The 27,309-nt window shown below is 44.4% G+C and overlaps 3 protein-coding genes across 4 annotated transcripts in view; all 3 read left to right on the forward strand.

The window, feature by feature from the left end:
* The first annotated feature begins 7 nt into the window (after positions 1-7).
* LOC126527222 (zinc finger CCHC-type and RNA-binding motif-containing protein 1-like) lies at positions 8-7,323 on the forward strand. Its single transcript, XM_072284445.1, has 6 exons — positions 8-22; positions 157-306; positions 3,427-3,646; positions 4,449-4,540; positions 5,670-5,757; positions 6,733-7,323. The coding sequence occupies exons 2-6, from the start codon at positions 194-196 to the stop codon at positions 6,862-6,864; spliced, it is 645 nt and encodes a 214-aa protein (XP_072140546.1). The 5' UTR covers positions 8-22; positions 157-193; the 3' UTR covers positions 6,865-7,323.
* Positions 7,324-8,825: 1,502 nt separating this feature from the next.
* Positions 8,826-23,288, forward strand: LOC126527219 (syntaxin-12-like). 2 transcript variants are annotated; one of them, XM_055068612.2, is made up of 9 exons: positions 8,826-9,072; positions 10,103-10,214; positions 10,300-10,371; positions 10,529-10,598; positions 12,892-13,117; positions 14,311-14,466; positions 16,685-16,757; positions 17,958-18,040; positions 22,638-23,288. In XM_055068612.2, exons 2-9 carry the CDS (start codon positions 10,169-10,171, stop codon positions 22,731-22,733), a joined length of 822 nt encoding a protein of 273 aa, XP_054924587.1. In that variant the 5' UTR covers positions 8,826-9,072; positions 10,103-10,168; the 3' UTR covers positions 22,734-23,288. The 2 variants fall into 2 exon arrangements, with proteins under 2 accessions (XP_054924587.1, XP_054924588.1); XM_055068613.2 differs by lacking the exon at positions 8,826-9,072 and adding an exon at positions 9,926-10,022.
* A 1,150-nt stretch (positions 23,289-24,438) lies between these two features.
* LOC126527216 (F-box only protein 25) overlaps positions 24,439-27,309 on the forward strand; it is a 31,782-nt gene continuing 28,911 nt past the window's right edge. The window contains exon 1 of the mRNA XM_050174971.3: positions 24,439-25,371. Within this exon, the coding sequence (XP_050030928.1) occupies positions 25,262-25,371 (110 nt within the window). The 5' untranslated portion in view covers positions 24,439-25,261. The remainder of the gene's footprint in view (positions 25,372-27,309) is intronic.

A 27,309-nucleotide genomic window follows, 5' to 3' on the forward strand; every position in this document is an offset into this window, starting at 1 on the left:
GAAACTTCACCGAAACGCAAAAGTGTTGTGCATTTTAATTCCCGGCATCAAAAATTCACCAGGATTTCTAACGCTTGTGCATGTAGTACATTCAGAAAAATGAAAAGCATGCTTGTTGATCTGATTGACTGGAAAATTCGCTACTAATTCGTGCAGACAGCGGTATCCTGGAACTGGAGCGACCGTCGCCGACATGAGTGCGGGTCTTACGCCGAGCAAAAGTACCGTATACGTGAGCAACTTGCCGTTCAAGCTCACAAACAATGACCTGCATCAGATTTTCCAAAAGTACGGCAAGGTTGCCAAGTGAGTAGACACAAATATTCGTGAAATCAACTGCGCACGTAGTGTCGTTCACGACAGAACGGTTTCCCTCTCGTGGAGCTAGCTATATCTTTCGGAAGGACAATCACGTTCGCGAGATCGGCGATCTATACCGTGCGACTGTTTCTGGCGAAGTTCGCGCAGCTCCCGGAACTCAGTGGGCCGTGTACATGCCTTGTTACGTGACTGCGTATCGTGATTAACCACGGTTGCAATAGCTACAGCATTGATCGCTGCTTGGGCGTAGTAGTCATTAGAGCGTTTATCCAGCCTTCTTCGGAGTGCCCTCTGCCCATCCTTAGCATGCAGTAGAAGCAGTATTAACGTACCTGCAGTAAGTTGTCGAGACATGTCGCATTACGACGACATCGCGTAATGCCCATATTGCGCGTGAACTTCCAACGACCATTTACACCAGTGGCTGTAGAGATCGCGAGTTTCGGTGATCATTAAAAGTGCACATGTGGATTTAAACAGTTGAACATAACTGTATAACAGCATAACGAACCCGGTTATGCCGAACCATTGACACGTGCTTGGCTGGTTTACCATAGACCGTGCAATATATATATGTATATATAAGGTCTTTAAATGTGCTTAGCGCAGATTGTCCATTTGTTTGAGCTGAACTTTCATGACCTTCATTGATCTCGCTACTTGGCCCACTGAGAAGCTCGGAGCGACTTCTTGTACTGCCAAATGCAGATGCATCTGTGGATGCATACACTAAGTGAGGACATGCAGTGCTGACACCACATGGAAATCTAAATTGAGCAGATTTTCGATGGTGAGGAGCTGCTGAGGTGCCACAAGGACAAGTGGCGCTCACACATGATGCATTTAATAATGTCCCGAATACTTTGACGCATTGTTTCTGCCTGAGGGTACCGGAGAATTCTTTAGCAAGTTTGGTGAAATGTAGGTGCACAGATTTGCAAAGTACCCAGATAAAGTACATAAACCAATAGTTTGTACCTGCAAGTACAATAAACGTGTGTACATTTTTGTGTGTGTTTTTTTACATGTGGCTTTCGTTTGTATACTTGAGCGTGCCTAGAATAGTGAACTTCTGTGGCGACTTCTGATAGTACAAACAGATTAGCTTGGACCCTTTGAGTTCATCTTTACAGGGTAGTCTACTGTTCTATAAACTTTTTTATAGGGCCCCTCTTAAGTTTCCTTTTGAAACCCGTACTAGTTGCTTTGAAGCACAAGGCACTTGTTTTCTCTTGAAGGAACAGATGGAATGCCGACTAAGCGTAAAATATGTGGAGCACTCGTGTGTCTCATGCTTATTTTTGTTTCATCCCTTTTGTGCTGTTAACGTTGCAATGTGCAGCCAGGGGCTAAAGTTGTTGCACCAGAGATACTTCAAGAAAACTGATGATGCAGCCTGAAGGTCAGAAAATGGAACCTGAATGTCAGTGTTCAAAAGTCATAGCGCACTCACCAAATACCATAGTGCACCCATCAGTTTAGAGCTGTGTCTAAGTCACAAGGAAATACACCTCTTCTCGCTTACCACTGGTTGACAAACTTTTGTTTACGACTACACTGACTTGGCCAAAATTATGTGTGTACACTCTGTTTAATACATATGAGGCAATGCTGCAGATTCTAGAGCAACTTCTGTCACTACACCTGCGTTTGTTATCAAAAGCTAGTGCATTCTACGTGGCAGCAAGAAACTGGAATGTGCCAGGTGATACAGCATTATATGTCGAGTTCTTCCATTACAGTCACATATATATATGAAGCAGTTGCAACATAGAAGACATTGCAGATCTGAAGCATAACCACAGGTTGACAAGTAGAGTACATGTTAGCTTGACCATGCTCATTGCACATTTCTACAGCATGCCACCTACATTCACGGCTATGGGTATGCGAATGTTCAAATAACAAATTGAATAGTGGCCTATTGATTTAAAGACCAGATCGAATAGTCACAATTTGTAAATGCAAATATTTTTTGAATAATTTTCTAATGTTTCGTAATGTCAACGGCACCTAGGTAAATGTAAAATTGGAGTAACAGCATGGTACATTTTCACCCCCGTGGGCATAGCATAGACGTAAAAATATTAGAACTTACGTAGTGGAGCGGGCTACATCACTTAGGTAGCCATACCTTACAGGCTGTACAGCAATCATTTGTACTCTCTGAAGAGCCCTGTGCATGCGAAAAAACTAGTTGTTTGCCCTAGTGCTTCATTCGTGCTTTTATTAAACAACTCTTCATAATGTACTTTGTTATGACAAAAGCTTGCTAGCATTAAGAATACTGGGACGTGAACATCATCTTATATTAAGTGTGAAAACAGCTGTTTATTATTTGAAAACTATTTAAGAAGTGTTCGATTCACTTCTGGCACTATTCGATTCATATTCGGTGTGGTCTCAAAAATCACTATTCACACATCCCTATTCATGACCGAAACATAGTGCATCACATACTGTAAACGTTGACTTCATACATTATAGTTCAAGATACCGAGAAGTTGTTCTGTAGAAGACAGTGGCATAAAGTTTTCTACTAAAATTACTAGAGGGAATTCTAGCTGTTCAATTTCAATTACCATGAGAATGATGATTAGTACTTGGATTTGTCTGATTTCTGTGCTTGTGGCTTCAGAATATCTTGTGGCCTTTGTTTAATATGCATTATGCCTCTTTATTGGCCTAGATCTTGAGGTAATCCTATTTTGATACATGCAGGAGGTGATGAGACTTTGCGCCCATGCATAATCATTACAAACTGTGGCATTTGTGATGCAATACGTTGTTAGAAACGATCAATTTGCAAAGTGACAGAGCTGTTTGAAGCTAGAAGGACAACGTTTGGCTAAATTTATGTACTAACCATCATTGCAAGCTGGTTGAACCGCTTGCAACTTCCATAGACACTAGTTCTAGCGTTTCCCCTAGTAGTTTTCATGGGAAACCTTATGCACTATGGAATACAAGGAGTGACACATTTCTGCGACCGTAGTACTTGCACAGCTTCAACATCCTTGCCAGCTTTGCGAGTGCAGAATGCAACAGGGTACGAGACAACGTGTAGTTAATCCCGTTCCAATATTTTTCTTTTTTGTTGTCCAGGGTGACCGTCATGAAGGACAAGCAGACCTGGAAAAGCAAGGGAGTGGCGTTTGTGCTATTTGCGGATCCTGAGTCAGCTAGCAAATGTGCAACTTCGCTTGACAACCAGCAGCTTATGGGACGCACACTCCGAGCAAGCATCGCAAAGTACAATGGCCGAGCACCCGAGTTCATCCGCCGCAAGGAGTATAAGGACAAGTCTAGGTGCTTCGAGTGTGGTGTAAGTAAAGACCAGTTCGGTTTCATTTGCAAATAGATTGGTTAGGATGAACTGATGCTGACACAGTAGCTCAGAGCCGATGGCGCTCTGAGGCTGAGCACGAGATTGGGGGTTCGATTCCCGACCGCACCTGCTGCATTCTGACGAAGACGGAATGGAAAATACCTTCGTATGCTTAGATTTGGGCAAACACTAAAGAATCCCACATCTTTTGAAATAATCCGGAGTGCTCCGCAGTTGCATCTTTCGTGACCCCAGTGTTTCATTGGGTCATTGAACCTTACAAATCAGTCGGTCAGTCATGAACAAAATTGGGGCTGCATATTGAAACAGACTGGCAATTAAAGGAGATTGAAGATATAAGGCTGTACTTTGCACCAGTCTACTTCATTTTTTCATTTCCTTTGTCACTGGCTTAGACACCATGCTGCTGTTGTCTCAGAAATCAGCCACTTGGCATAGCAGTTAAGATAGGAATGGAAAAACGGAGTGCAATAGGATAGAGAATGAAAAATGAATTAGAGGGTGGTATGGCGGAAATTAATGCAAGGAATTCACATACAAATTATCAGTCCTAGTTTTAGTGAGGACTTTTTTGTAAGGCTGATGTTATAACAGGGTATGTCAGACATCCCCCTATGTCATTGCTTTTCTTTAACATAGGCATACTAATATAGACTGAAGAAATAAGCCAGATGTTCGCATGCTTTGTGATTCCCATACCATTAGTTGTTCTGGGTTGGCTTACGGCATGACTACGTGAGCAAAATAAGAGAATGCCTCTGTTGTGTTGTTCTTCTAGGAGGAAGGTCATCTCAGTTACCGCTGCCCACGGAATTCATTTGGTGAGCGAGAAGCTCCGCAAAAGAAGAAGAAAAGAAGAAAAGCTCAGCTGTAAGAGGTTTTAAAATTTTATCTGAAAGAAAGCCCCCTCCCCACCCCACCCTCTACTCAATCATTATTTTCCACCACCTTCAAGTGCATGAGACTCCACGGCTGTTGTTGAGCTAGCAAAAAGAAAAAAAAAGTTCTTGCCATATCCATTAAGGCAGAGCCATATGGTTACCATTGCCTCAAATTAGGCATGAAAAGCTTAAGAAATCACATGTATTGATGATGAGGGAGGAAAATGTAGTGCTACATTTATGAAGCTGTGATCACCCGTCCCAACCATCTTGTTTCGCTCAATTCTCATTCTGAGTTCTCAGTTCTGATCACTTCGTCAGCATAATTTAGTCAGGCCTGTTTATAACAAATATTGGACGTTGGACTCACCCACTGAAATAAAATAACAATGTGGAAAACAAAGAACAATGTAGAAGAAAATTTGGGGTGCAAGTTTCTTTCCTTCTTCTCAACAGGAAATTGTTGTTCGAGCATTTTTCACTCCCATCATCGTTGACATCTAGACATACACAGCATCACTGCTTATATTTATTGGCACCTGTATGAGGTAGACCACTCGTTTACCAGCTTTCCTTCTTCCCATAAGCCATAGATGAGTGGAATGAGCTGACCCACAATCAGCTTGTTGATTTACGACAAGGCTGTAGTTTTTTGGTGCTAAGTGCAACCATTCTTTTTGTGATTATGCATCCTTTGTTAAATTGAGAGACGGGAAAACAGCACTTTAAATGAGAGAGCTTTAAATGGCTGCAGTTGTAGTTGAGATATTAATAGGATGTTGAGAGTAATAGGATATTAAATGGTGTCGGGCAGACCATGTGATGCATAGGGCAGATAACCGGTGGTGTATTAGAGTTATGGAGTGGGTGCCAAGGGAAGGGAAGCACACTTGGGTACAGCAGAGCATTCGATGTTGTGATGAGATGAGGGAATTTGCAAGCATAGGATGGGGTGAGTTGACACAAGACATGGGTATCTGGAGGTTGATGCGAAAGGCCTTCATCCTGCTGTGGGCATAACGCAGATTGATGAGGGTGATCTCTCACTATTGTGTTGCCCTCTCTGCTTGGACCTATAAAGAGTGTAGTATTATGCAAAGTAAATAAATACTTTTCAGGCCTAAAGAACAGGAAGTGGAGGCCACAGAAAGTGAGAATGAGGAAGACCCGGCCTTGGAGTCTCTTCATGCAGCGATCAAATATGAGGTATGTGGACAATAAAGGCTAAGCAGCAGGCCCAGCTGCAGTGACACATGTATTCTCATTTTGCTCAGCACATTACCAGTGGCACGAGGCAATTGAAAACACTGCTTCGGATTGACCGTATAAATTAAAGGGACAGTAAAGATCAAAAAAGTTCAGTTGCATTAATAAATTACCCTTCTACAATACCAAAAAAAGAAAGCCCCTTTTGCCATGAGGGAAGGCTTGGTCTAGTAGGCTTGGTCTAGTAGGCATGTATAGTAGGCATAGGCTATCATGGTAGGCAACCCTGCAAGGTCAGTGACAGTTGTCGCCAAGTGCTACAACTTCAAGTGTTAGAGTCAGTATTCTGGCTTTCTGTGTGCAAGGACATTGGGAGCTGATGCTTTGTGTTGCCATTGCACATTCTTGCACTGTCTGCATGACCTAAGAATGGCCAGCATCTAGTTTCCACAACAGTGTCATACTTATTGTGACCTCGCTTTTCCCCAAGAGTTAAAGCTGCTAGACGGCTATGTATTGGGCATCACTGAGAGGGAAACTAACAAATGCCCATGCATTACAAATATAGTGAAAAAAAAAAAGCCAACATATACATGCACCACCTGACCTAATCTGAGCGTACAGTCGTTTTGAAGATGCATTGAATGGTATGTTGAGGCTGAGGTTTGTTTCACTGAGCAGTTTCTTTATTTTTTTTTTTTAAGGAGTGAAACACACATTGAGTGAAATTTGGTAAAAATATGTCTATTAGCTTCATCCTAAAATGTATTGTTGTCAGAGTTGTCTTTTTGTTCTGGAATAACACTTTGCACCCAGCCATGTTATGGAATTTTATGGTGTGCAAGAATAGATGATCTGTTACACATTCCATATAAATTGGCCTTACCCGGATTGCCATTTTGAGAATAGTTGTTTACGGTATCTTGAAACTGACATAGAGAATCCTTCCCTTCCATTTTTGTTGGTTCCTCACAGCAACAACAACGAGAGCGCGAATCTGGAAGCAACCAACAATCTGGTGCACACTCATCCTCTGATAGTCGACGTCGAATCCGCAAGAGTGCCTACTTCAGTGACGAAGAGGAGTTCGACGAAGGCAATGGATGACTCTGAAGCTTGGCTCATGCAGATGTTTTCATGTACATACGTCATCTTATTCACATACCTCATCTCATTTCAATGACACCGCAAAGGTTTGATTTTCACATTGGGACAATTAAAATGTGGAAAGAACACTCAGTAGCTGCTCACATATAAGTTTTCCACTGACATTTATGGTACATGAGGAATGCGGGTGCTTAAAGAGTAACGCAGGACCAAAAATTGAAAAGCATGGCTGGTTTGTAGCCAAATAAATGCCGCCTTATCTTGTTGAAAAGAAATGACGCCGAAAGTTTTGCAAAAACGTTTCGTTAAATAAAGTGTGCTGTGTTCCGATTGCTGTGTCGATAATGTAGGCTGTTTTGTGCAATTCCTGAGGCGAGTCACTGTTTTGCAGCAACCTTGTGTATTGTTATGCCTACGCATGGTTTTCACGATGCTAATAAAGATACTTGCTGCAGCCAATACCTTCAAGTTATTTCTGGCTGAACATGTGCCCTGCCATGTAGATTTTCACACCCGTCGAAAACAGAACATTTAATTTGATTTGTTGAACCATTCAACTTTCCATTTGACTAAATTCACGAGTTAACAAAATGCCACGTGCATGCTCATCGTATTGGCGTGTGTGTGTGTTTATGTTTGTCTAACTAGCCTCAAGAAATAAAACACGCCTTTTGAAGTTTGAAAATATAATTTGCTTTTTTTATTGCGATTATATGGACACTCCGGGCGCATGTCTGTAGTCGCCGTGAGGTTCCCTACGAGTGGAAGCATGTGCGGGTGAGCTGGTGAGCGCGGCCCAGATGCGTGCCCTCTGCTGTGGCGCGCGAGGTAAGGGGGGTCCGGCGAGGGAGGAGGGGCATTCTTCTCCGGCGGCTGCCTGCAGGGCACGGTGCAAGAATACACCGTGCCCTGCCGTGCCCTGGGCACGGTGCAAGTATGGTATATTCTTACACCGTGCTGCAGGGTGTCGATGTCCTCCTCGCCCGCCGCTCCGTACAGAGTGGAGACTACCGCGGTGTTTACTACGGCGTTGGCCACGCGAATCGCGGGCGCCGTAGGAAACGCGGGACGCGTTGTCGGCGCTCGTGCGTCTTGATAAGCAATCTGCGACGTGGCCAAAGGGCGCGTTGTTTGCAGAGTGCCGGTAGCTTCGTATGCGCTAGGCTTTAGACGTTTCGTTCGCGTTGGAGCGACAGATGCACGGAGGTCAATTGGCTCGGGGCTGCTGCCGCGATTCCTAACTCCAGCGTCTTCACAGACGCTGTGTGTTTTTTTGGTCTTCTTCTGTCTTGTTAACCTCTAATTGCCTCTTATACGTACTATTGTTCTCGGAAATTGTTTGCTTCCGGTTTCAAGGTTACTTATAGCTGGGTATTTCATGCTTCCATTTGACATCTATAAATATTTGCCAGCCATCGTGTCGTTCTCCTTAAAGTGGTGGTTCAGGTACCTGAAAACGCTTGCTGGCCTTTGCTTGTTTTCCGTTTGACCTCGAACATTCTTCATCTCGCGCTTTAAGTTAGGTGTTGACCATCCCAGGCCACCTCAAACTGCTTGATGGGTCATGCATATCTGTGCGTACCACAACCCTCTGCGTAATGTCGAGAGTAAAATTAGCGCCCGATACCAGGCAAACTAGTTCATTTGCAAACGTGAGAGACCCGGCGTCATTACGGCCACACACATTCCGCGAATTGTTTCATATTTATCATGACTGCAAAGTGTTCTGAGCCTCATGGCAGCACAGAATTTATTTTCTCTTTGTTTCACCTGCTTTTGCGTGTAGTCTATCCCATCATGTAACCGCGCACGAAATATATTTCGAGGTTACATGCGAGAAAAATTCTTTTCCATTCTGTCAAACGGCTCGGTTTGCGCTGTTTCAGTTTCGGTTTCTGGACCGCGCGACCTATGTCGTCACAAATTTTCATGACGCATATCGGCCACGTGACGCAAGTAGTGCTTTGCTGGAAAAACGATCCTCCGCTGCTGCTGGGTTCGGCTCGCTGGTGCGGTACGTCCTGTCGCCGCGAACGATGGATGTCGATGGCTGCTAACTGCATCGCCGTACCGTGACAAAAGCATCGACGACCGACAGGCTCCAATGACAGCTAGACGTCGGCTCTCGTTGGAGTCCCCAGCGGTTTAACTCGCGGGATCCGGAGACCGACAGCCGCTCAGCTGTTGGGCATCGCAATCGCCGTCGCGGTAGGCCTACTTCGAACCTGCGTCCGTCCGGTTGTTTTTTTTTTGCTCTCTCTCGCAAGCAACGCGCGTGATTCACCCCTTGTGACCCCTACCTGAGTCCCGTTGCAACCAGATTACGAACGCGCAATCGCTTAGCGGAGACGAGGTCGGGCGTTGTCTGTATGAACAGCACGCCTCCGGCTCGGTGACATTTGAAAACGCCCATTCACCATCTCGTTTGATGGTGTCGCGCCGTGTTTAATTTTGCTGCTTTTGTTCCTGGTACGGAGCAACACAGGCGGGCACGTAAATAATTCTTTTCGCATCATCGTAGCGCCCCTGACAGTGGCTGCGCGCGCAGCAACAGTTGCCGTGGCCTCGAATACCTCCTCTTTGATGGAGTTGCGTTGCCCGACGTAGATGCACGTATCTGGTGTGCCGTCGTTTTTCCTGTGTATCGCAATAAAGCCTCATTGTGGGTCAATCGGTCCATTAGGAGACTAAAAGCGGACTATGCGTAGCGGGCGCTTGCAGAGATACATGTGTGATAAGTACAGTACGTATAATCACAGTGCAAAACGCCGTATCGGTGACGCGTACGCGTAATCGAGTATACGAACGACGGAAACAAGGTTTGGTGAACGTAGTGTGTTGTACACTAGAGTTGAACGCGGTGCCGCGGCTTAGGATCGGCTGTCGTTGAACGTCTGTTTAGTATTCCCGATTTCATCGAAATGCACGTCTTCCGCAAAAGTGAAAGAAATAGTTCACCGCCTGCGGCTTGCCGTATCAGTTGCACTGAAACACAATGGGCTTTTCAAATCTTTCCAGTCTGACAATGGAGAGATGCTTATCCCTCTGGTTTCCCGCTACTCTGCGGGCAAGACAAAAGCAAAAAACAGTTGCCGATTCTGAAGAGCTGCTGCTATTAAACGAAGCATTGATGTGTGACTCGATATCTTTGATTTATGGTAGTATGCTCACTTGTTTTGCTGTTGTTCAGTTGCCTATGTTTATGTGCTTTCCGCATTTGCATTTTCCATCCCTTTAGGAACGCATCCAAGAGGTCTGTGAGGTGCTTTGAAATTGTAACTGGCCGACTACACTTACTGCCAGCATGGCAACGAAATATGCCAATTTCAGCTCCGGGTCCGGAAGCGGTGGTACGGGCGTGCATTGTTTCTTCTGCATGTTGAGGTGTATTTGCCACTGTACTTCTTCTTTTGATCAATGTCACTTATCTTGCAGGATCCTCAAACGCAGAATTTCAGAGTCTGTCACAGACGATAGGAACAAATGTCCAAAAAATCAGTCAGAATGGTGAGAGAAATATTTCCTTTCCTTTGTCAGTGAGAAGTTTGAGGACTTCTGTTCTGGGAGCTTTTTTTTTTATCCTTTCCTCATCTGTGCTGTCTTGAAGATAAGAAAAGAGGATACGTGACCATGTAACATGACATTTTTTTGCCCCACCTTTCAGTGGGTTCTATGAAAAAGATGGTGCAGCAACTGGGGACTTCACAGGACTCCGAGTCACTGCGCTCGCAGCTGTAAGCATTGCATTTGCCATGCCCATATTTCAATTCCATATTAGTCTGCTAGCACACAAAATGCACAGGGACAGTGCAAGCAAATCACTACATTCTTTCAGTTCGGTTTTGCAGTGATGCTACAGTGATGTCTCCGGTTAGCATACCTGCCTGCATCCAAGTGGAAATGTCTGCCTGTGACAGTCGGTTGTGACAGCAGAAGGTTTTAGCCTGTCTGTAAATGTACTATCCTTTGTGAAATACTGATCCTGACAGGTTGCCGCAGCAACAGCACTGGTAGCACCATCCTATGGCACAGATTAGCCAGAGATGACTATTCTTGCTGCGATCTGCCAGATTAACTGCCAGTGTAAAGCGTTTGTAGTGATGTGATCATTAACATGCAGCCCCTCGATCTTCCTTCAATGAAAACATTTGCACGTTAAATACGGGCATCTGAGAGGCTCTATTTTTGTTAGTCACAACCATACGAAGAAACAGATAGTGAAGATAAAACATAGGGGAAGATAATTGTTATGTTCAGTTCAAATGTATAGAAATAATGAAGTAAAGGGGAATGAAAGCAGATGAAAAGTTAACTTGCCGCAGTTGAGATCTGAGTCGACACCTTCTGCATCATGCGTGTGGCGCTTTAACAATTAAGCTATCGCGGTGCCAGCCTCTCGTCGACTTTCTTGGGTATGATATTATCCCTGGGAGCGTTAGCCAGTGCCTCTCATGGCCTAGGTGGTAAATGCGGAGCACCCATTTAACCGCAGGTGTCACATAGTGCCCTCGCTTACTGTGTGAACTGAGGTACCGTTTGCAACTGGACACCCAGCCAACTGAGGATCTTGTAAAAAAGGAACAGCTGTTTTCCCTTGTCTGGTGCACTGTGACAATGACGGTAACAAAACAAAAGAACAGAATGTCACAGATGCACGTCGAAAGTCTTGTTCAGGGAAGGGGGAAAGTGTGATATCACGGCACATTGTCTTAACCCTTTACCTCTCATTGACGAGTATAGTCGTCATGAAATTTTGTACCAATGTAACCAGTGACGGCTATAGTTGTCATAAACAAAAATGTACCATTGTAACCAATTATGACTATAGTCGTCATAAAAATTTGTCACGCAGTGAACCTATGACGACTATACTCATCCTATTGCACCTAGTTGTGATACCTGACGCTAAATGGCCACACTTGTCCATGTTGTGCCATTTGTGCCCCGCCTTTCTTTACATTGCCACGTCTCGCACCCCTGCATAAAACATGGCTGCCTACGTGAAATGAGGCAATGAAAGCATGCATAAAAGAAAGTATTTTGATGACTCCTCATCAGACAACTCTGTAGTGTTTTGCGGGGAAAGTGAAAGTGATGTGTTCTCATCTGAGGAGTCTGAACAGTATGTAGTTGGCCTCTGTGCCTTCTTTCAAAGTCTACCATACGAAGACTGTCTACTAACTGCTTTAGGAGCTGCATAAAAGTAGCCACTATTCATGTGCATGTTTTTGCACCGTTTAGGTTATTTTTTCTTCGTATTCTTATTTCATAGTGTATAGAGCCCTGCAAAATGCTTTCTTGGAAGACGCTAGGGCCATACAGCAAAGCCTTCAATTGATCTTTTTACGCAATTCGGGAAATAAAGGAAGCCAATTGAATTGAAAGAATCATGCCCTTATATTTAGAAAGAAACAGATCTACAAACTGAGCTCCCAAAAAATTTCCGGTAAATTTGGTAAAATTTTCCGCATTTAGGGTTAACGGGATGTAAATGGTGAGACTGGCCAAGTAAATTGCTTTGCCTAAATCGGGACAACAAATTTGTAATCTGTGGTATAGCGCAAAAGGATACGTGGAACAGCTGAGGAGATCAAGACACAGCACTGCGTCTTCGTTACCTCTGGCCTCCTGCATGCTCTTTTGCACTATACCTCAGGCTGTGCAGTAGCTCTTAGCCTACCAGTCTGTTCTTTTGAACAAATTCGTGTGTAGGCTGCTTAAAAGTGCGGTGATCTTGTTGAATTACTAGAAATTATTGAGGAACTGGTGCCTCTGCTTAACAACTGTAGCTCTCCTCCAGCAGAATCATTTAGAAACTCCTTCACTTGTGCCTCTCTCTCTCTCCCCCCCTCTCTCTCTCTCTCTAAACACACCAGTAAGTGGTGCTATTCCTTCGAATTGAATAGCAAACACTGTTCGCTTATTATTCGAAACTTGGAATAGTATTTGCACACCCCTATTTTTTTATATATGTATATATATTGAGACTCCTTTAAATGTTGCCTGCGATGTGACTGTGTTGTGTAGGCACCAGATCCAGCAGTACACCAACCAGCTGGCCAAGGACACCAATGCGCAGCTCAAGGCGCTGGCGGCCATGCCGTACGGGGAGCAGGGTGCTGGCCGCCTGCTGCGTGAGAAGCTCACCAACGACTTTTCCGAGGCCCTGCACCACTTCCAGCTCGTCCAGCGAGCCGAGGCCGACAAGGAGAAGGACTCGGTCAAGCGCGCCCGCGCCGCCTCTGGCATCGGGGTGTGTCCTCGCATGCTGCATTTTTACACCTTTTCACAAACAGGTCAAGTGTCTATTGTCCCACGGGGGCTGCCGTGAAGTGTGGACGGGAGTGAACAGAGTGGATCACATGCAAGCGACTTGTGGTTACCCAAAGTGCCGGTTAATTCAAACAAAATCTGCAAAATTTTGGTGACCGTTATGCTCCCGGGTTCTAAAACTGCTAAATAAAGCAAGGTTCTCGGTTAGTTTATGCTTTTCTCCCTGAGGCAGAGCAGTGCAGCCCAAAAATGACTGATGTAGACCTGCTCAACACAATAATAGCGACCATGTTATTTTACTCTCTTCTTGTGCTGGTTTCCACGGTCTCAGTTGTAACTACTGCAGTGGCTCCATGGCCACTGCGTTCTGTTGGCGAGGGCAAAGTCACGGGCTCGATTCTTAGTCATAGAGGTGACGTTGTGATTGGAGCAGAATGCAAAAACACTCATGCGCCGAGTTCTGGTTGCATGTCGCAGAAACCCAGGTGGGCAAAATATAGGAAGGAGTTCTTCAATATGCCATTTTGAGAGTTGCAAAGCAGTGGAGGTTAAACATGGGGCTAGCGTGAGCATGACCTAGCCGTAACCTAGCAGTAATTTTTTTCGGAATGGTTGGTTTATACCTGGGGAAGGGGATTCATGTATCGGGGATGAGGTGGACACATTTCTTATGTTCAAGTTGTTTATACTTTTTCTTTGTGTGCATAAAAAAAAAACATTTAGAAAGAAATACATGCCCAGCTTTTGCTCTCTGTGTTGGTGTTTATTTCACAGGACCGTGACAGTTGCTTTCATGTGTTCATGCAACTGTAGAACAAACGACACTCTGCACAGTAGTGCAAACCTACAAAAAAGACATTTTATGGCTCCTTTTAATCAGCAATGCCACCTAGCTTATTTACATACAAGGAATAGTTCCTTGAGGATGCAGGAGTTAACCGCACTGTCAGGTGGTGCTTGCATCAAAATACTTGCACCATCTCGCATCACAGCTGCCTAACTACAACACTGATTCCCATTGTTGTGTGTGTTTCATGTGGGGAAGCTTAATGTCAGGTGATGTGAGAGCCATGTGGGGCGAACTGAGTCAAAATATCAGAATGCAGGGATGGGAGAAAGTCTAGAGTCCTCACACTATTAGTCACTTTGTTTTTCTTCGCTCTGTGCTTGCAGTTTGAGTCATCGAGCAGTCGGGGCGGTGGAGGCAACCTGATTGAGTTGGCTTCGCCGGTGCAAGCGCAGCAGCAGGCACAAAGCTATGCCCAAATGGACGAGCAGGTCAACATCGAGATGCTGAGGGAACGGGAGCAATCCATCCGCAAACTTGAGGTGAGAAGCATGCATGGAGAGGTGAAGCGTGCTGCATTGTTGGGTTCAGACCGGTCTCGCCACGAGCTTCAGTGTGCTGCTGCAAAGGATGCTGGTGTTGTAGTCATTAGTGGGCAGAAGGGCAACTGGGGTAAAAAGCCTTTTCTTTGTTTTGTTATGACAAACTAAATTAGTCTTGGGCAAGGAGGCAGGGAGGTCAGGATAAAAATATTCTGCCATAGAAACAGGCTTGAAAAACTCACCTCCTCCCTTTCTTATTTTCAACTTTCCCGCAAAATTCGCCGGAAAGCTACACAATGGCATTCTCCTCAAGGTACCCTTGAAGCCAAGTACAACAGGAAAAGTACGTGCACTGTTTGCACCATGGCATCAGCAGGGCAGCTGTGGGTGCGCTGTAAATGTGGCGAGATTGGTCTGTTGCACCATTGAGTGATCATGTTAATGGTGCGCTTGAAAAACTTTAGATATGGGGTGTGCTATGGTAGCATGTTAGATGTGACAGCGTGCTCTGTGATTAGCAGTGACAGTGTTTGTACATAACTGGAACGAACATGAGTAGCAGGATTAACTTGGAGGCAAACTTAAACAGCCAGTATTTAAGAATCCTATAGAGAGACTATGGGTTGATAGTAACATCAAGATGGAGGAAAGGTAAAAAATAGCAGAAGTAAGATATGCTTACCCAGAAGGAATGTATTTAGAAAAAATTGCAGGTGTTAAGGAAAGAAATAAAACAGCGAGTAATGAATACAGATTGTGGGCTGCTCAGTTTCACCAAGATGTGCAGCCATATGGCTTCAGACGCTGTCTTCCGTATCATGAACTCATCGCCAAGATTCTGATGTCACCATTGAGTCAGTACTGCTAGGCGGCTGTGCTGTGTTGAACTCGAGGATGACATTAGGCTGTTCAGTTGTAGAGTGTAATGTTTATATGAATTATTCATTGTCTGTAGCCTGACTTGCTTAAAATGTTTCTCGAATGCTTTGGAGCACTTTTTGGCAGTGTCCTTGCAGTGCCTGTTTAGCTTGTTCCTCATTAACTGTGCCATCGACTTGCAGAGCTGCCACTGATTGATGGCTGAAGGTCTGCGCACTTCAATGGGGGCTGCCTGGGCTCCTGCATTGTATTACCATAGCTGATCTGCACTTGTTGATACATTATCAGAAGCAGCAGCTTAACCATAAGACTAATTCCAATTTTTCCTCTTCAAACATGCAAATGTGAAACATTTGCTCTTATTAGACAACTGCAGGACCGATAAGAACAAAGCGTGTTGCAATTAAGAGGAAGCTTACTTATAACCACTGCCAGCAGCATGACCTGGGGTGTTGTGGCTTTTACAAAAATTCTTAAAAACTTGTAAGTTAAAAAAAATATTGAAGCACCAGGTTTACAAATCTATAACTCTGCACCAAAAACGGCTATTTTAGTTCTGTAAACCTAATCTGTTCGAGCATCCAAAACGGGCAGATGTGATATGCTTAGAGCTTGCATGAAATTGTTAAAATATTTGCGAGGGTTTTGTAAAAGTGCTACTTAAAAGTAGCAGCGGCTTATTTCAGAGCAGTATATAGCATTACATAAACTTTGCTTTAGATGTCTCATTATATGCAGCTTACAGGGTTGTGATATTATGTCTATTATTATTATGCTGAGTTACCAAGCAACTTAGCAAACTTGGTGCTCCAGTTTATCTCATAAAAAAAAAGAAGAAAAATTGACTTAACAGTTTTTGTAAGGATAATTAATTGTCTAAATAGATCTAGTCCCTGCGGCTGGTAGGTTTTTTCACTTTTCTTTAAATGCAACAAACATCAAATTCAGTGCAGTGAATGCTGAGAAAAACGATTTCTCTCCATTCCCACGTATGTAGATAGGAGCCCTGGAGCTAAGGCTTCCTTTTAATGCCATTCCTTGATGAGCAGTAGTGAAGCAGTCTGGAAGGCATAGGCAGAGTTATTTTAGTCTCTCTGCCTATAATAAAGGATCATGTCATACACCAGGTCCCAATGCGCTTACTTATGAAAGGTTAGAACCTTAGTTAAAATACATGTATGTTGCATCATTTGTTAAAACTGCATTCATTTATCTAGGTTCAACTTTGACTTGAAATGTCCATGCACTGCATTCTTGGAGTGTTTGGAATAAGGCTGTGTGCTGCCTTCTCTTTCAATTTCAGCATCATTGTCTTTCTTTTCCTTTTTTTTGCATTTAGAATGACATTGTGGATGTGAATGCGATATTCAAGGACCTTGCAACGCTGGTTCACGACCAGGGAGACATGATTGGTAAGGCGTGTGAAACATGCACATGCAGTACTTGCTGGCTTGCATGCTGTGAAATTACAATACTCTGTGCAACTGTAGCAGTTATTGGGTGTTGCAGCAAAACTACTATGTTCTGCATGACCACAATTTGTGGAAAGAAACCAAATTTGGTCTTAGTCGGTGCGATCGTGTACACAAGACAACACTTCTTATGGCAAATGAATTCTGTGAAAATCTGCCAGGTCAAGCAAGGTAGATTCATGAAAGGGAAAATGGTCATCAATCCAGAAGTAGCACAAAGCTACTAAATGAGGAAAATTCAATTAAGGTTTCTCAGTAAGCTTTGCAGTAGAAGAAAAGTTCATTCTTGTCCAGGGCTCAAACCCAGGACCAACTCCTTCCAGAGGTGGTCGCTCTACCACTGGGCCTAACAAGGAGGCTAGATGATAACAGAGCAAGGTTGTATGAATCAACACTTCGAAGTGTAGGGACACCGAATAGGGCAAATCAGTTCTGTAGAAATCCAACTTACTGCATTTAGGTGTCAAAACAAGGAGCTGGGATGTTTGTGTTGTCTGGATGGGCAAGGCCAGAAAAGCAACATTTGCCGTAAAGCCAAGGGACCTTGGTTGACCTTTCTGCGGTATCTGCGACGCAGACTGACATTCGAGCTCTGGGGGAGATCGCTGGACAACGAAACTGGCTGTCAGTTCTTGCGGTGCCGTGAGATAATTGGCTATCTTGTTATCCGAAGCGCCTCAAGAGCGAGCAGATGAGAAGAGGCAGATGGTACCGAAATTGATACCTTGCGTCAGACTAATTGTGCTGTGGAAGAAAACATGTTTCTCGGTTTTAGAGCTTCCAGCGATGCTTGATGCGCTCATGTTATCCGCTAGAAGCTTGAAAAATTTCATGATGCTATCAAACCAAAATCAAAATAATGTTGCTTGGACATTTGGGCTACGAAAAGCAGATAAAGCATAGCAAGCAAAGCCACACGAGCATGAAGATTAGACAAATCCACGTACTGAACTATCATTTCCATGGTAGCCGAACAATCACAGTGCCAGAATTCCCTCTAGTAATCTATGGATTTTTTTTCTCTTCGATGTCTTTTAAGTTGTCCTTGACATAAATCTATAGAAAGGCTTGTGATGTGCTCATAAAGTTTCTCGCTGACTCGCCTTCCTTTTTCTTTCTTTCTTTCTCTCCTCTTTGCAGACAGCATTGAAGCCAATGTTGAGAGTGCTGCAGTGCATGTTGAAGAAGGGATCCAGCAAGTTGCTAAGGCGAGACAGCATCAGGTGTGTTCTTGTACTTTGCCACTTTCAGGCTTGGCAGACGTGACTTCTGTGCTGCACAGAAGTGCATGAAATTACAGTAAGAAACAGGAAGCTTGTGATGCTGAAAACTGTGCAACAAAGAGAGGACATAACTTCTTTCCTAAATCGAAGCTTCCTTTCCCTTCCTCCCTACGGTTGGTTGGGCTTTTGCCAAAAAAGTCTAGTGAGGGTTTTAGGAACACAAGCTGTCATAGAATAAGAATAATAAAAAAATTACATGTCCTATGGTGGCGTTTGAACCAGGGCCCGTATTCGGAAATGTTCGCCTTCTGTGAAACTTATCGCCTTGGCCCTGCCAACGGCACGCGCTGATTGGCGGTTTTAGCAAAACCGGAAAATCAACAGCGCCATCTAGTAGTTCCGGCCTACGTCATTTTAACGTCACCTTAGTGTCGATAGGTGCTCTCTACATATATTGAGTAAACGAACGTGCCTTTTGGTGTTCGGTTGGTAGTGGAGTGTAGTAGAGATAAGATAGGTGGTAGTTTATAGTAACCTTCTTGCTGACGTCTTGTAGCGTTGTTTCGCTGTAATATTTGTTGATTCATTTAGAATAAAGCATTTCACACTTCTTTATGCAATTTATTTTACCTAAAGTGGCTGTAACCAACTGTAGTCGGTGCGCAGAACCTGTACTGAGGCCACTACACTCGAAAACAACACACCCAAGCTGCTCTGCACTCGCTATGTGAAGCTTTCGACAGCGCGTGTTGGTAGTGCATGCTGATGTCACGGGTAAGCAGTCGCTTGATTTATTGAACGTGGCTATCGCGGCGACGAAACTATCGCGGAAGGCGAACGTTTCAGAGTATGGCCCCAGGATGCTCTAACCATTAGGCCACACGTGGGAGCTTCGAGTGCATGCATAATTTTCAGCTTTATCACTCTTCGCTTGTGCAGCTATCACTTTGAGGCGATTGAAAAGCGCAGCACGATTCTCACCATTGCCGCTCTTTGATCACAGTAGCTAGAGCTTTGAGCCAATTGAAACGCTCATTTGTGCAAGTTTAATAATTAAACTACGCCAAACAATACTTTGATTTCTCCGATTCACACAGCGCTTGGTAACTGCATGGTTTTTCATGCTTTATGAAGCAAAAAGAAGTTCTGGGGCCTTATGTGCCAAAACCTCGATCTGATCATAAGGCACACCGTTGTGGGGGACTCCATATTAATTTTAACCACCTGGGGTTCTTTAACATGCGCCCAATGCATGGTACACAGGCATTTGCCAGGATTTGATCCTGCGGTCTCGTGCTTAGCAGCACAACGGCAAAGGCATTATGGAACAACAGTGGCCAGCATGTCACCCAACAAGATCTCTGTTACTGCACAATAATATGCGAGGTTGCGATTAGTACATAAAATTTCATGATTAATCAAAATGTTTTGAGACAAAAATTTTGATCAATCACAGAGGGCTAATGGCAGATTTGGAATAAGAACAGAGGAATAGTTTTACGTCCTCGTGACCCAGGCCAGTGCTTCAAGGTTGGGCTGCAGTGTATGCTTGAGTACCAATTAGATGACCGCAAAGGCGGAGGCCTTTGTGGTCCACGCGATTGGCTTCGAAGTTCGGAAAGCATAATGCGTTGCATAAGGCCGGTTCCAGAAAGTCAGCTTCGCCTCGATACAGCGATGTTACGCTGTGAAGCTTACGTGAAAGTATTGCAGTGAAGCATAACAAGCGTGGGAAGGGTCAATTATCACGGCACACAGTATGTATTCCTTATACACGCATGCTCCTGCCATCTCCTGTCACAGTATGAGCACCGATATGCCTAATAAGTATACTGGTAGGCCTTCAGAGCTTTTTTGGATGTGCCTGTTGCAATTTGAACCCTTAAGGGCAATAAGACATGCATTCATTTTTTTCGAACTGTCAGATTTTTCTGACATTTTCGCGGCCTCTAGGGAGTCCAAAAAATCAGACTGTACAACTGACCAAGAGGATGCTTCAAATGGTCTGTGGGGCGAATGCGCCGCGGAAGGAGGATGGGAACCTACGCATTGAAGAATTAACAGTGCCATCACTTCTTTGAAGGAGCTTGAGCTCAAAAAACTAAGTGTTGGCTGACGCTGAGATGCAGGTGTCCATCATTGAAGCCAAAATAAACTAAATAAACCAAATAAGGCAGTGAAATGCAACACTGAGGCGTCATGCGCGGGCTGAGAGTATGTCAGGTGAGGTTAGCTTACCAGCTGTTGCGAGAAAATCTTACTTGTGACAAAGTTCGGGCCTCGTACCAATGAGCTTGCTATCAGTTGATAGAAATAGCTCATATTGGAAAATATTTGCTTCTGTATGCATCTCCTTTTTATTTGTATTTGAGAATGTTCGACTCTATTTGCAGTGGGTTTTACCATTTCTCTCGGATTTTTTTTTTTTTTTTTGCTTTGCACATTACTAACCCCTTCCTTCTATTTTCTTTTGGAGTAAAATAAACACTACTCTTTACTATTCAGACCGGATTGAGTTTTTCTTTATTTTTTAGCATGCTTGCTAGAGAATGACGGCATCGGGCGACATAATGTCAGCCCATCTTGACATAAAAGAAAGTTCTGGGTCACTCAAGGAATTTCGCGAAGGCACTCAGGGAAAACCTTAATAACTCAGGGAATTTCGAAATGTCAGTTTGGTAGCCACCCTGAAATTGTCGTTACTGTCTCTATTATGTACCCTGAAAAAAAATCGTCACTGAACAATCAAGAGCCCCGCTATAACTTCTTGAAATATGAATGATTAGGGTGCATGTTACTATTGAGAGCATTGTGTTTTTCATTTCGGGCCACAAGAATCGGGTGAACATTACAGTCGAGTAAACACGGTTGTATATAACCTCAATAAATTATGGGCACTTAATGTGACAAACTTATGCAAGGGAAACTGCATCTAAAATTTCACTTTCCATGCTTTATTGAAGTGTTTCACTGCAGTGTCCGTTATTTCAGAACAAAATTTTCTTTTTTGCACAGCTGATAGGCCAAAAAGAACAAAAAGGAAAGACAAAAAATTGAAGCAACTTATAAATGCACTCTTCCATGCATTTCGGTCATCAAATATGCAATAATTTACCTAAAATGAGAAACGAGAGCTGATAATTCAGGTACTCCTGGTTACTTCGAGTAATCTTGTTTTCCACTTAATTTCTTATAGAAGTACTATTGGCACATATTTAGGATGTTGCGGAAACTCTAACGCACACTTCTCGCTTGTAAATGGATGAGCGGCACTTGGCAGGTATGAAAGTTCAATATATACAGGGTCTCTTAAGGTATCTCTAGAGGTGAACGGTGAAAGCCTACTCTTCCTCCTTTTATCATTTGCCTCTTTCTTTTAGTCATTACTGCTCACTACTAAGCATTTTTAGTCACTTATAATCAACTGTGGTCCATTACAAGCCGTCGTTAGACATATTGATCATATCATAGTCATTACTGCTCACTAAGCATTTTTAGTCATTTGTGGTCATTACAATTTGTCGTTAGACATGTTGGTCATTTTGTAGTCATTAGTAGTCATTACAAGTAACTAGTAGTGATCTTAATTATGACAAGTAATTGCTAGACATTTCCAGTCACTTGTAATCAATTGTGATCATTACAAGCCATCGTTAGACATATTAGTCATTTCAGAGTCATTAGTAGTCATCATTAACCTCTACCAAGCTCTATTATAACGTTATCATTCACTAGCTGTCACTATCAATCGTTTTTCATTCTTTAATCGGTCTTCATATGGCATGATGACGCTTCGGTGTTCGCTCTGGCGGTCAGGCCTGCTGACACAAACTTCACCCTGAGCTTAGAAAGGCTTTTGCCTTAAAAACACTGATGTGCTAATTTGGTATGAAAGTTGGTGCAAGAATGCCGGAGCTGGTGCCATCGCCATGGTGAAGTCATCATATGGGGAGACAGTTGTTGACGTGTAGCAATGAGGCTAGGTAGAATAAAAAAGAGTAATAATAATTGAGAATAAACAAGAGTGCCTTACTCGTTTATTTGGGTTGTGCTAGTATGGCAGCCACAGCACTTCTAGCAGTAAAGTGAGTCTATGTATTATGACGTGCGCAAGTCCCGTGACATGTCTACTTCTTGGGGTACGAAAACCGAAACTCGTTCGTGGAAACATGTATACCATAATGGAATATTTAAAGAACTTGAATGCTCACCTGTATTCCTTGCTAGGATTTGGAGCTTCAATATACGTGAGAAAATGACAAGCCGAAAACATGTCGATACTCCAGCCAAGTCCAGGGCCACAGACAAATATGCATATGGTCGTACAGAGGCCCAAGTTTTTCATTCATGCATCGCATCATTACCTGAATTCACACTTTTGCAAAGACCCGACTGAAGATTTCTTTGAGCCAGTTTTGGCATTTACCTCTGTAGCAAGCATTTAAAATAAGATGCACAATCTTTGCTCCAAATAAGACTTTGTTTAATATAGGTGTCCTGACTGTGTTAAATTTTTGTTCTATTATTGCTCAAGTTGTTTGCACACTAAAATGTTTTCGTATTCTTTTTTTTCTCTTCCCTCACCCTGTCCACACAGGAGAGAGCTCGGAAGAAGATGTTTTGTCTGCTTCTCATTGGTGTTATCGTGCTGGCCACACTGATAACCATTATTGTAGTGTCCGTCAAGAGATAACCGGAGTGAGGCAACGTTGCAGGGAGCTTGCCTGTCTGGCTGCGTCTGTGTCCAAGTTTGTGAAAGGACATAAGGGGGAGCAATGAAGGAAAAAAAAAAAAGCCTTCACGTTTCAGCTTGAAGATCTTCTGTCGACAACCTGAACTAGCTTGCGGCTCGCTAGTTACCGGCCAAGGAAGTGTCAGCAGCTGGTTCTGAAACATTCCACGCAGAGGATAGTTGTCCTAAGAGATCTGAGCTTGTTAGAGTTTGCGGCTAGAAGGGACATGGCACGAGCAGAGGTTTGCTTAGTTGACACGCTGATTCCTACTGTTGTTGTCGAGCCAAGTCACTTTGGATGCGAGGAAAAGCTAACTGTGCACAGGTCTACCCTTCCCATCAGCCGTATTTGTTTTCTCTGTTTCTCTCTTTTTTTTTTTTTTTCTTTCCTTCCTCGTCTCGTCTATTGGCCTACATAGCCAGTGATGTACATACACTAATATATTATGGTTGCCCAGACAAGGGTGCACCATTACCCTGTTTGAAGTGACAAATAAACAGTATGCAGAGAAATTAGTTGCATTTCTTGTTTGGTTTTCTTCGATTTCCCCGGACAGGTGTTTGTCCTTATCTTTACGACTTACATTCTCCTATGCTTTTTCAATTTCCCCCTTTTTTCCCGTCTCTATTCGTTTGAGTTTAAAGTGTCGAATGTACTTTGCACCACAAAATCTTTCACGCCATACTTGACCTGCCAGCAGGGTTCAACAAGTCATTTGTTGCATTTCTGGAGGAGTGTTTGCTAGCTATCCTCGAGCCAATCTTGTGCAGATATGTTAACAGTGAGGCAGCCATTAGAAACAACAGCTGCTGAAATGCCGACACAGAAGTGTTCCAGCCATACACGGCTTAAGTTCTGAAAGTGGGAAAAATTCACTGTAACATAATTATAGCCTACAGAGGAGCTTTAATACTTTCATTGTCAGCCAATTTTAACCCTTGAGCTTCTCAATTCTATTGAAAAACACATTGTAAAAAAAGTTCCATCTTTTTTTCATGCCAGTTTTGCATATTATATATAGACTTGGGAAATGTACTCTGCAACATGCACTCTGGGCTTTCCCTGCAGCTGTGGATAGACTTACCCCACCTGTCATTGTAAAGGAGGTTGCTGACCATTGGAAAGACGAATACATTGCCTAGTCATGATCTATTCAGGCCCGATTGCTATTGACCAGTTGTTGTATAGTCTGCATTTAACCTTGCTGGCCTCTACCACTTGTGAAGGGAGCTTTAGTGAAGTGCATACATTGAAGTAATAGTACAAGAATGCGACTAGTGGGGAACATGTAATTGTGATAAAAGGCTGACCTAGGAAACATTGACACCAAAGGAACTACAGCTTGATATGTACGTGGCACAGTTCTAACAAATGTTATAAAAAAAAGCTGTACAGTGCCCAGCGCCGTACAGCTGGATGGTAGGTAGCAGGTATGGAATAGTCTGGAAAATGGTGGCATATTTTTTTAACAGGTTGCATTCAATAATGCAGGGGGAAAGAAAATCCCAAGTTCAAATGCCCCATTGCATTAGAAGCTAAACAAAACCGTTAATACGCCACAAATGTCTGAGCAAAAACTTAGCTAACTATCGCGTGGCTGTAGCCGTGAAGTGTGTCGAGCCCAGAAAAATGTCCCCGAGTTAATTTGAGGCGTTGAAAGTGCTGCAGACGACCAGTAATGACAAATTCAATTATTTCGCCCGTGTTTGGCTGACACTTTTAAAGAATGTTTTGTTTTCATGGCTACACCATGTAATGAGCATTGCCGTGATAAGCATGGAAAAGCCGTTTGTAGGGTAGCCAACCGGGAACGTCCTTGGCTAAGCTCCCTACCTTTCCCTCTTCGTTTCTCTCTGTCTCCGTTTGCCGCGTAACTAGTGAGGGATTTTTTTTTTTTTTTTTAGGCCTACTCCGCGTGCTTAACGCTGCGTTGCGACAGTGAGCTGGTTTACTACGAAGAATCGCAAACAAGCGGGCCAAGATTGCGCGAGGTGATTGCGCAAAAAAGAGCAACCGCGCGCCGCTTTCGTGAGGGTCGATTAATTTCGGTTCCGCTCCGTTTTCAAAAAGCCGCGCAACACGACGCTGCGAGCGTCTCGATCGTGACTTCCGTGACGTCACATCCGTCAACAAAAAGCACGCATCAACAAACTGGCTGCGCTCGCTCTCTACGCTCGCTCAGCATCGGCGCAGTTGACGGGCCCCTGACGGCGACGGCGCGGGGACCTGCGAGCGCGGAGAACGACCAGTCGCGCTTTATTTTTGTTTCGGTTCGCTTCATTTTGTTTTTCTCGTTTTGTTTTTCCTTCGCGCGGTGTCCGTCGGGTTTTCTTTGTTGCGAGTGGAGCGGGGACTGGTTAGACCGTCGGTGTGGTGCGAGTCGTCTTCGGCGGCCGAGAACGCCACGCGACGGACTTGCTCTCCGCTGAACGCGCTACCGCATCATCGAACAGCTGCGGTTTCTCGGGCTCCAAACGCTGCGGCCGCGATGCCGTTCATCGGTCGGGACTGGCGTTCTCCGGGCGAAGCCTGGGTCAAGACTGGAGAAGGCTGGGAAAAAAAGAAGATCCTCGAGTTCTACTGTTGCGCCGACGAAAGGTACGACGTGTGTTTGTGTGTACAATATCACGACGCGCGTGCTAGTGTTGCACTTGTTTCTTCCGCGGCTGGCGTGCGTGTTGAGACGCCGTCTGTCGCTGGGTCTCTGCCAAGGACGAGCAATAACGGGACGGGCCATGTATCGATTCAGACGGACGGCCGAGAGGAAGAGAAAGAGGTAGCGAAAGTGGGGAGGGAAAAAATGCTCGGAAAACATATTTCGCAGCTTTCTCCATCTGTGAAAGTAGTCGGGTAGATGAAAGGCTGACCGATTTCGTGGCTGATGAAATTTTTATCAGCCCGCGTTAGCTCGGGAGTGCCCGTTCTGACAGCCCCGTGTACAGCTGTTCCACTCAACATGCGCATCGGTCGAAACAGCTGTAGAGGGAAGGAGACGCGACGAGACAATGTAAATGTATGGAGTCTGGCGTGACATGATAGTTCGTGCGCAGTTCGCACCCGTGCAAACAACACTCCTGCTGTCGGGAGAAACAAAGGAATATTGCGATAAAGGCAGGCGCAGACGGCTTCGCCAGCGCGCACTCTCTATTCTTACACCGTGCTTGAGAGCGATTCCAAAATTTCTCTCACTCTCTTCTGGGTCCAGCTGATCCCGTCAAGATGGCGGTCCTCGGGCGCCCCTTGTCAGAGAGGCGGCGGGAATAGAAACGAAGCTACGCTCTGGCAGCGGAGTTTATTCGCCTGCTCTCCCCCGCAACGACTCGCTGGAACGGCTCAGCTGTTGCTTAATGCGTGCTAATGTAGCACCGCGACGTCGGTCCGTGCTTATGCAAAAAGTAGGCCAGTTCCTCCTCGGTAAAAAAAACGCAGCCCGGCCCTTTTCTTTTTTCGTGCCCTGGCACATTGACGACAAAGGTGGGCACGGTATATATGTGTATACAAGCTTAGGCAGGTTTGAGTGTGTGTTTTCCCATGTTTCTGGCCCTTTCTCCCTTCGTGCGTGTCACCATACGAAAGCGCAAATGCATACTACGGCCGGGCCGGTTCTAACGCTTCTTTTTTTCTTTTATCAGGTGGACATGTATGTACGTAGTCCGCCTTAACTACGCCTCTGTTTTGATATTTTCACCTGGGCGGTCTTTGTGGCCCGTTTGCGCTTTCAACCGCGAGAAAAGAGAGCATCCAAGAGAAATGCCGCGTCTTCGGGATTTGCGCGGAGTCGGAGAGCAGCTTGAATAGCAGCTGGGATGTCGAGTCGCTTAGCAACCGCTGTTTAACTTCCAAGGCGCGCAACCGCGCGTGTACTTCGTTGAGCGTAGTCGAAGGAAGATTGCTGAAGCGGGAATAGAGCGCATGTCTACTGGTGGTCACGGTTGGAGTGATCCTCCTCGGCGAGTACTTCTAGCGGTTCTAGGTTAATTGATACTCCTGTCTGGCCGACGCGCGAACTCTTATATTTACGGGAGTGCCAGGCTACTGCGACCCCAGTTCGTGGGTCTTCGGACGCACAGAAATATACGAAATTCAGGTCTAAACGCGTATGTGTATACACATACCGATCCAGCTGTGACATTATTTTCCCTGTTTATCCTGCTGGTTTAATATTTGCTCGCCGTGATGTTGCGCACTTTTTACTTCCGCCAGGGTTACGCGCATTGGAACCTGAAGCAAGTGTTCTCGTTCCTCTGAAACCATTAGCATATCAAACAGAAACTATACTGAGCATCAACGTTTTTCGTATGTTCTTCTTTGTGTTCATTTTTCTGTTTTAACACTTAAGGCTGCAGAAATCTAGCTAGAACGCGTTAGGGTTTGGATACTAATCTGAAGTCAAAGGTATTTTCAGTTTCGGTTTTTTCGTATACAGCCGTGCATGCACGGTCGACTTGTTTACAAAGAGAGACGAGTCGTTCTTAGAACACTTGTGACACAAAAGTCGTATTTTGAGAAACCACACAAAGAGAAGTCGGATGTTGG

This window comes from Dermacentor andersoni, chromosome 9 (genome assembly GCF_023375885.2).
Source record: "Dermacentor andersoni chromosome 9, qqDerAnde1_hic_scaffold, whole genome shotgun sequence".
Classification (NCBI taxonomy): Eukaryota; Metazoa; Arthropoda; class Arachnida; order Ixodida; family Ixodidae; genus Dermacentor; species Dermacentor andersoni.

Coding starts and splice junctions, on each gene's coding strand:
- LOC126527219 (XM_055068612.2), top strand. CDS start 10,169: ATGGCAACGAAATATGCCAATTTCAGCTCCGGGTCCGGAAGCGGTG. Junction 13,118..14,310: donor GCGCCGCCTCTGGCATCGGG/GTGTGTCCTCGC, acceptor CTGTGCTTGCAG/TTTGAGTCATCGAGCAGTCG. Junction 14,467..16,684: donor AATCCATCCGCAAACTTGAG/GTGAGAAGCATG, acceptor TTTTGCATTTAG/AATGACATTGTGGATGTGAA.
- LOC126527222 (XM_072284445.1), top strand. CDS start 194: ATGAGTGCGGGTCTTACGCCGAGCAAAAGTACCGTATACGTGAGCAAC. Junction 307..3,426: donor AAGTACGGCAAGGTTGCCAA/GTGAGTAGACAC, acceptor TTTGTTGTCCAG/GGTGACCGTCATGAAGGACA. Junction 5,758..6,732: donor ATGCAGCGATCAAATATGAG/GTATGTGGACAA, acceptor GGTTCCTCACAG/CAACAACAACGAGAGCGCGA.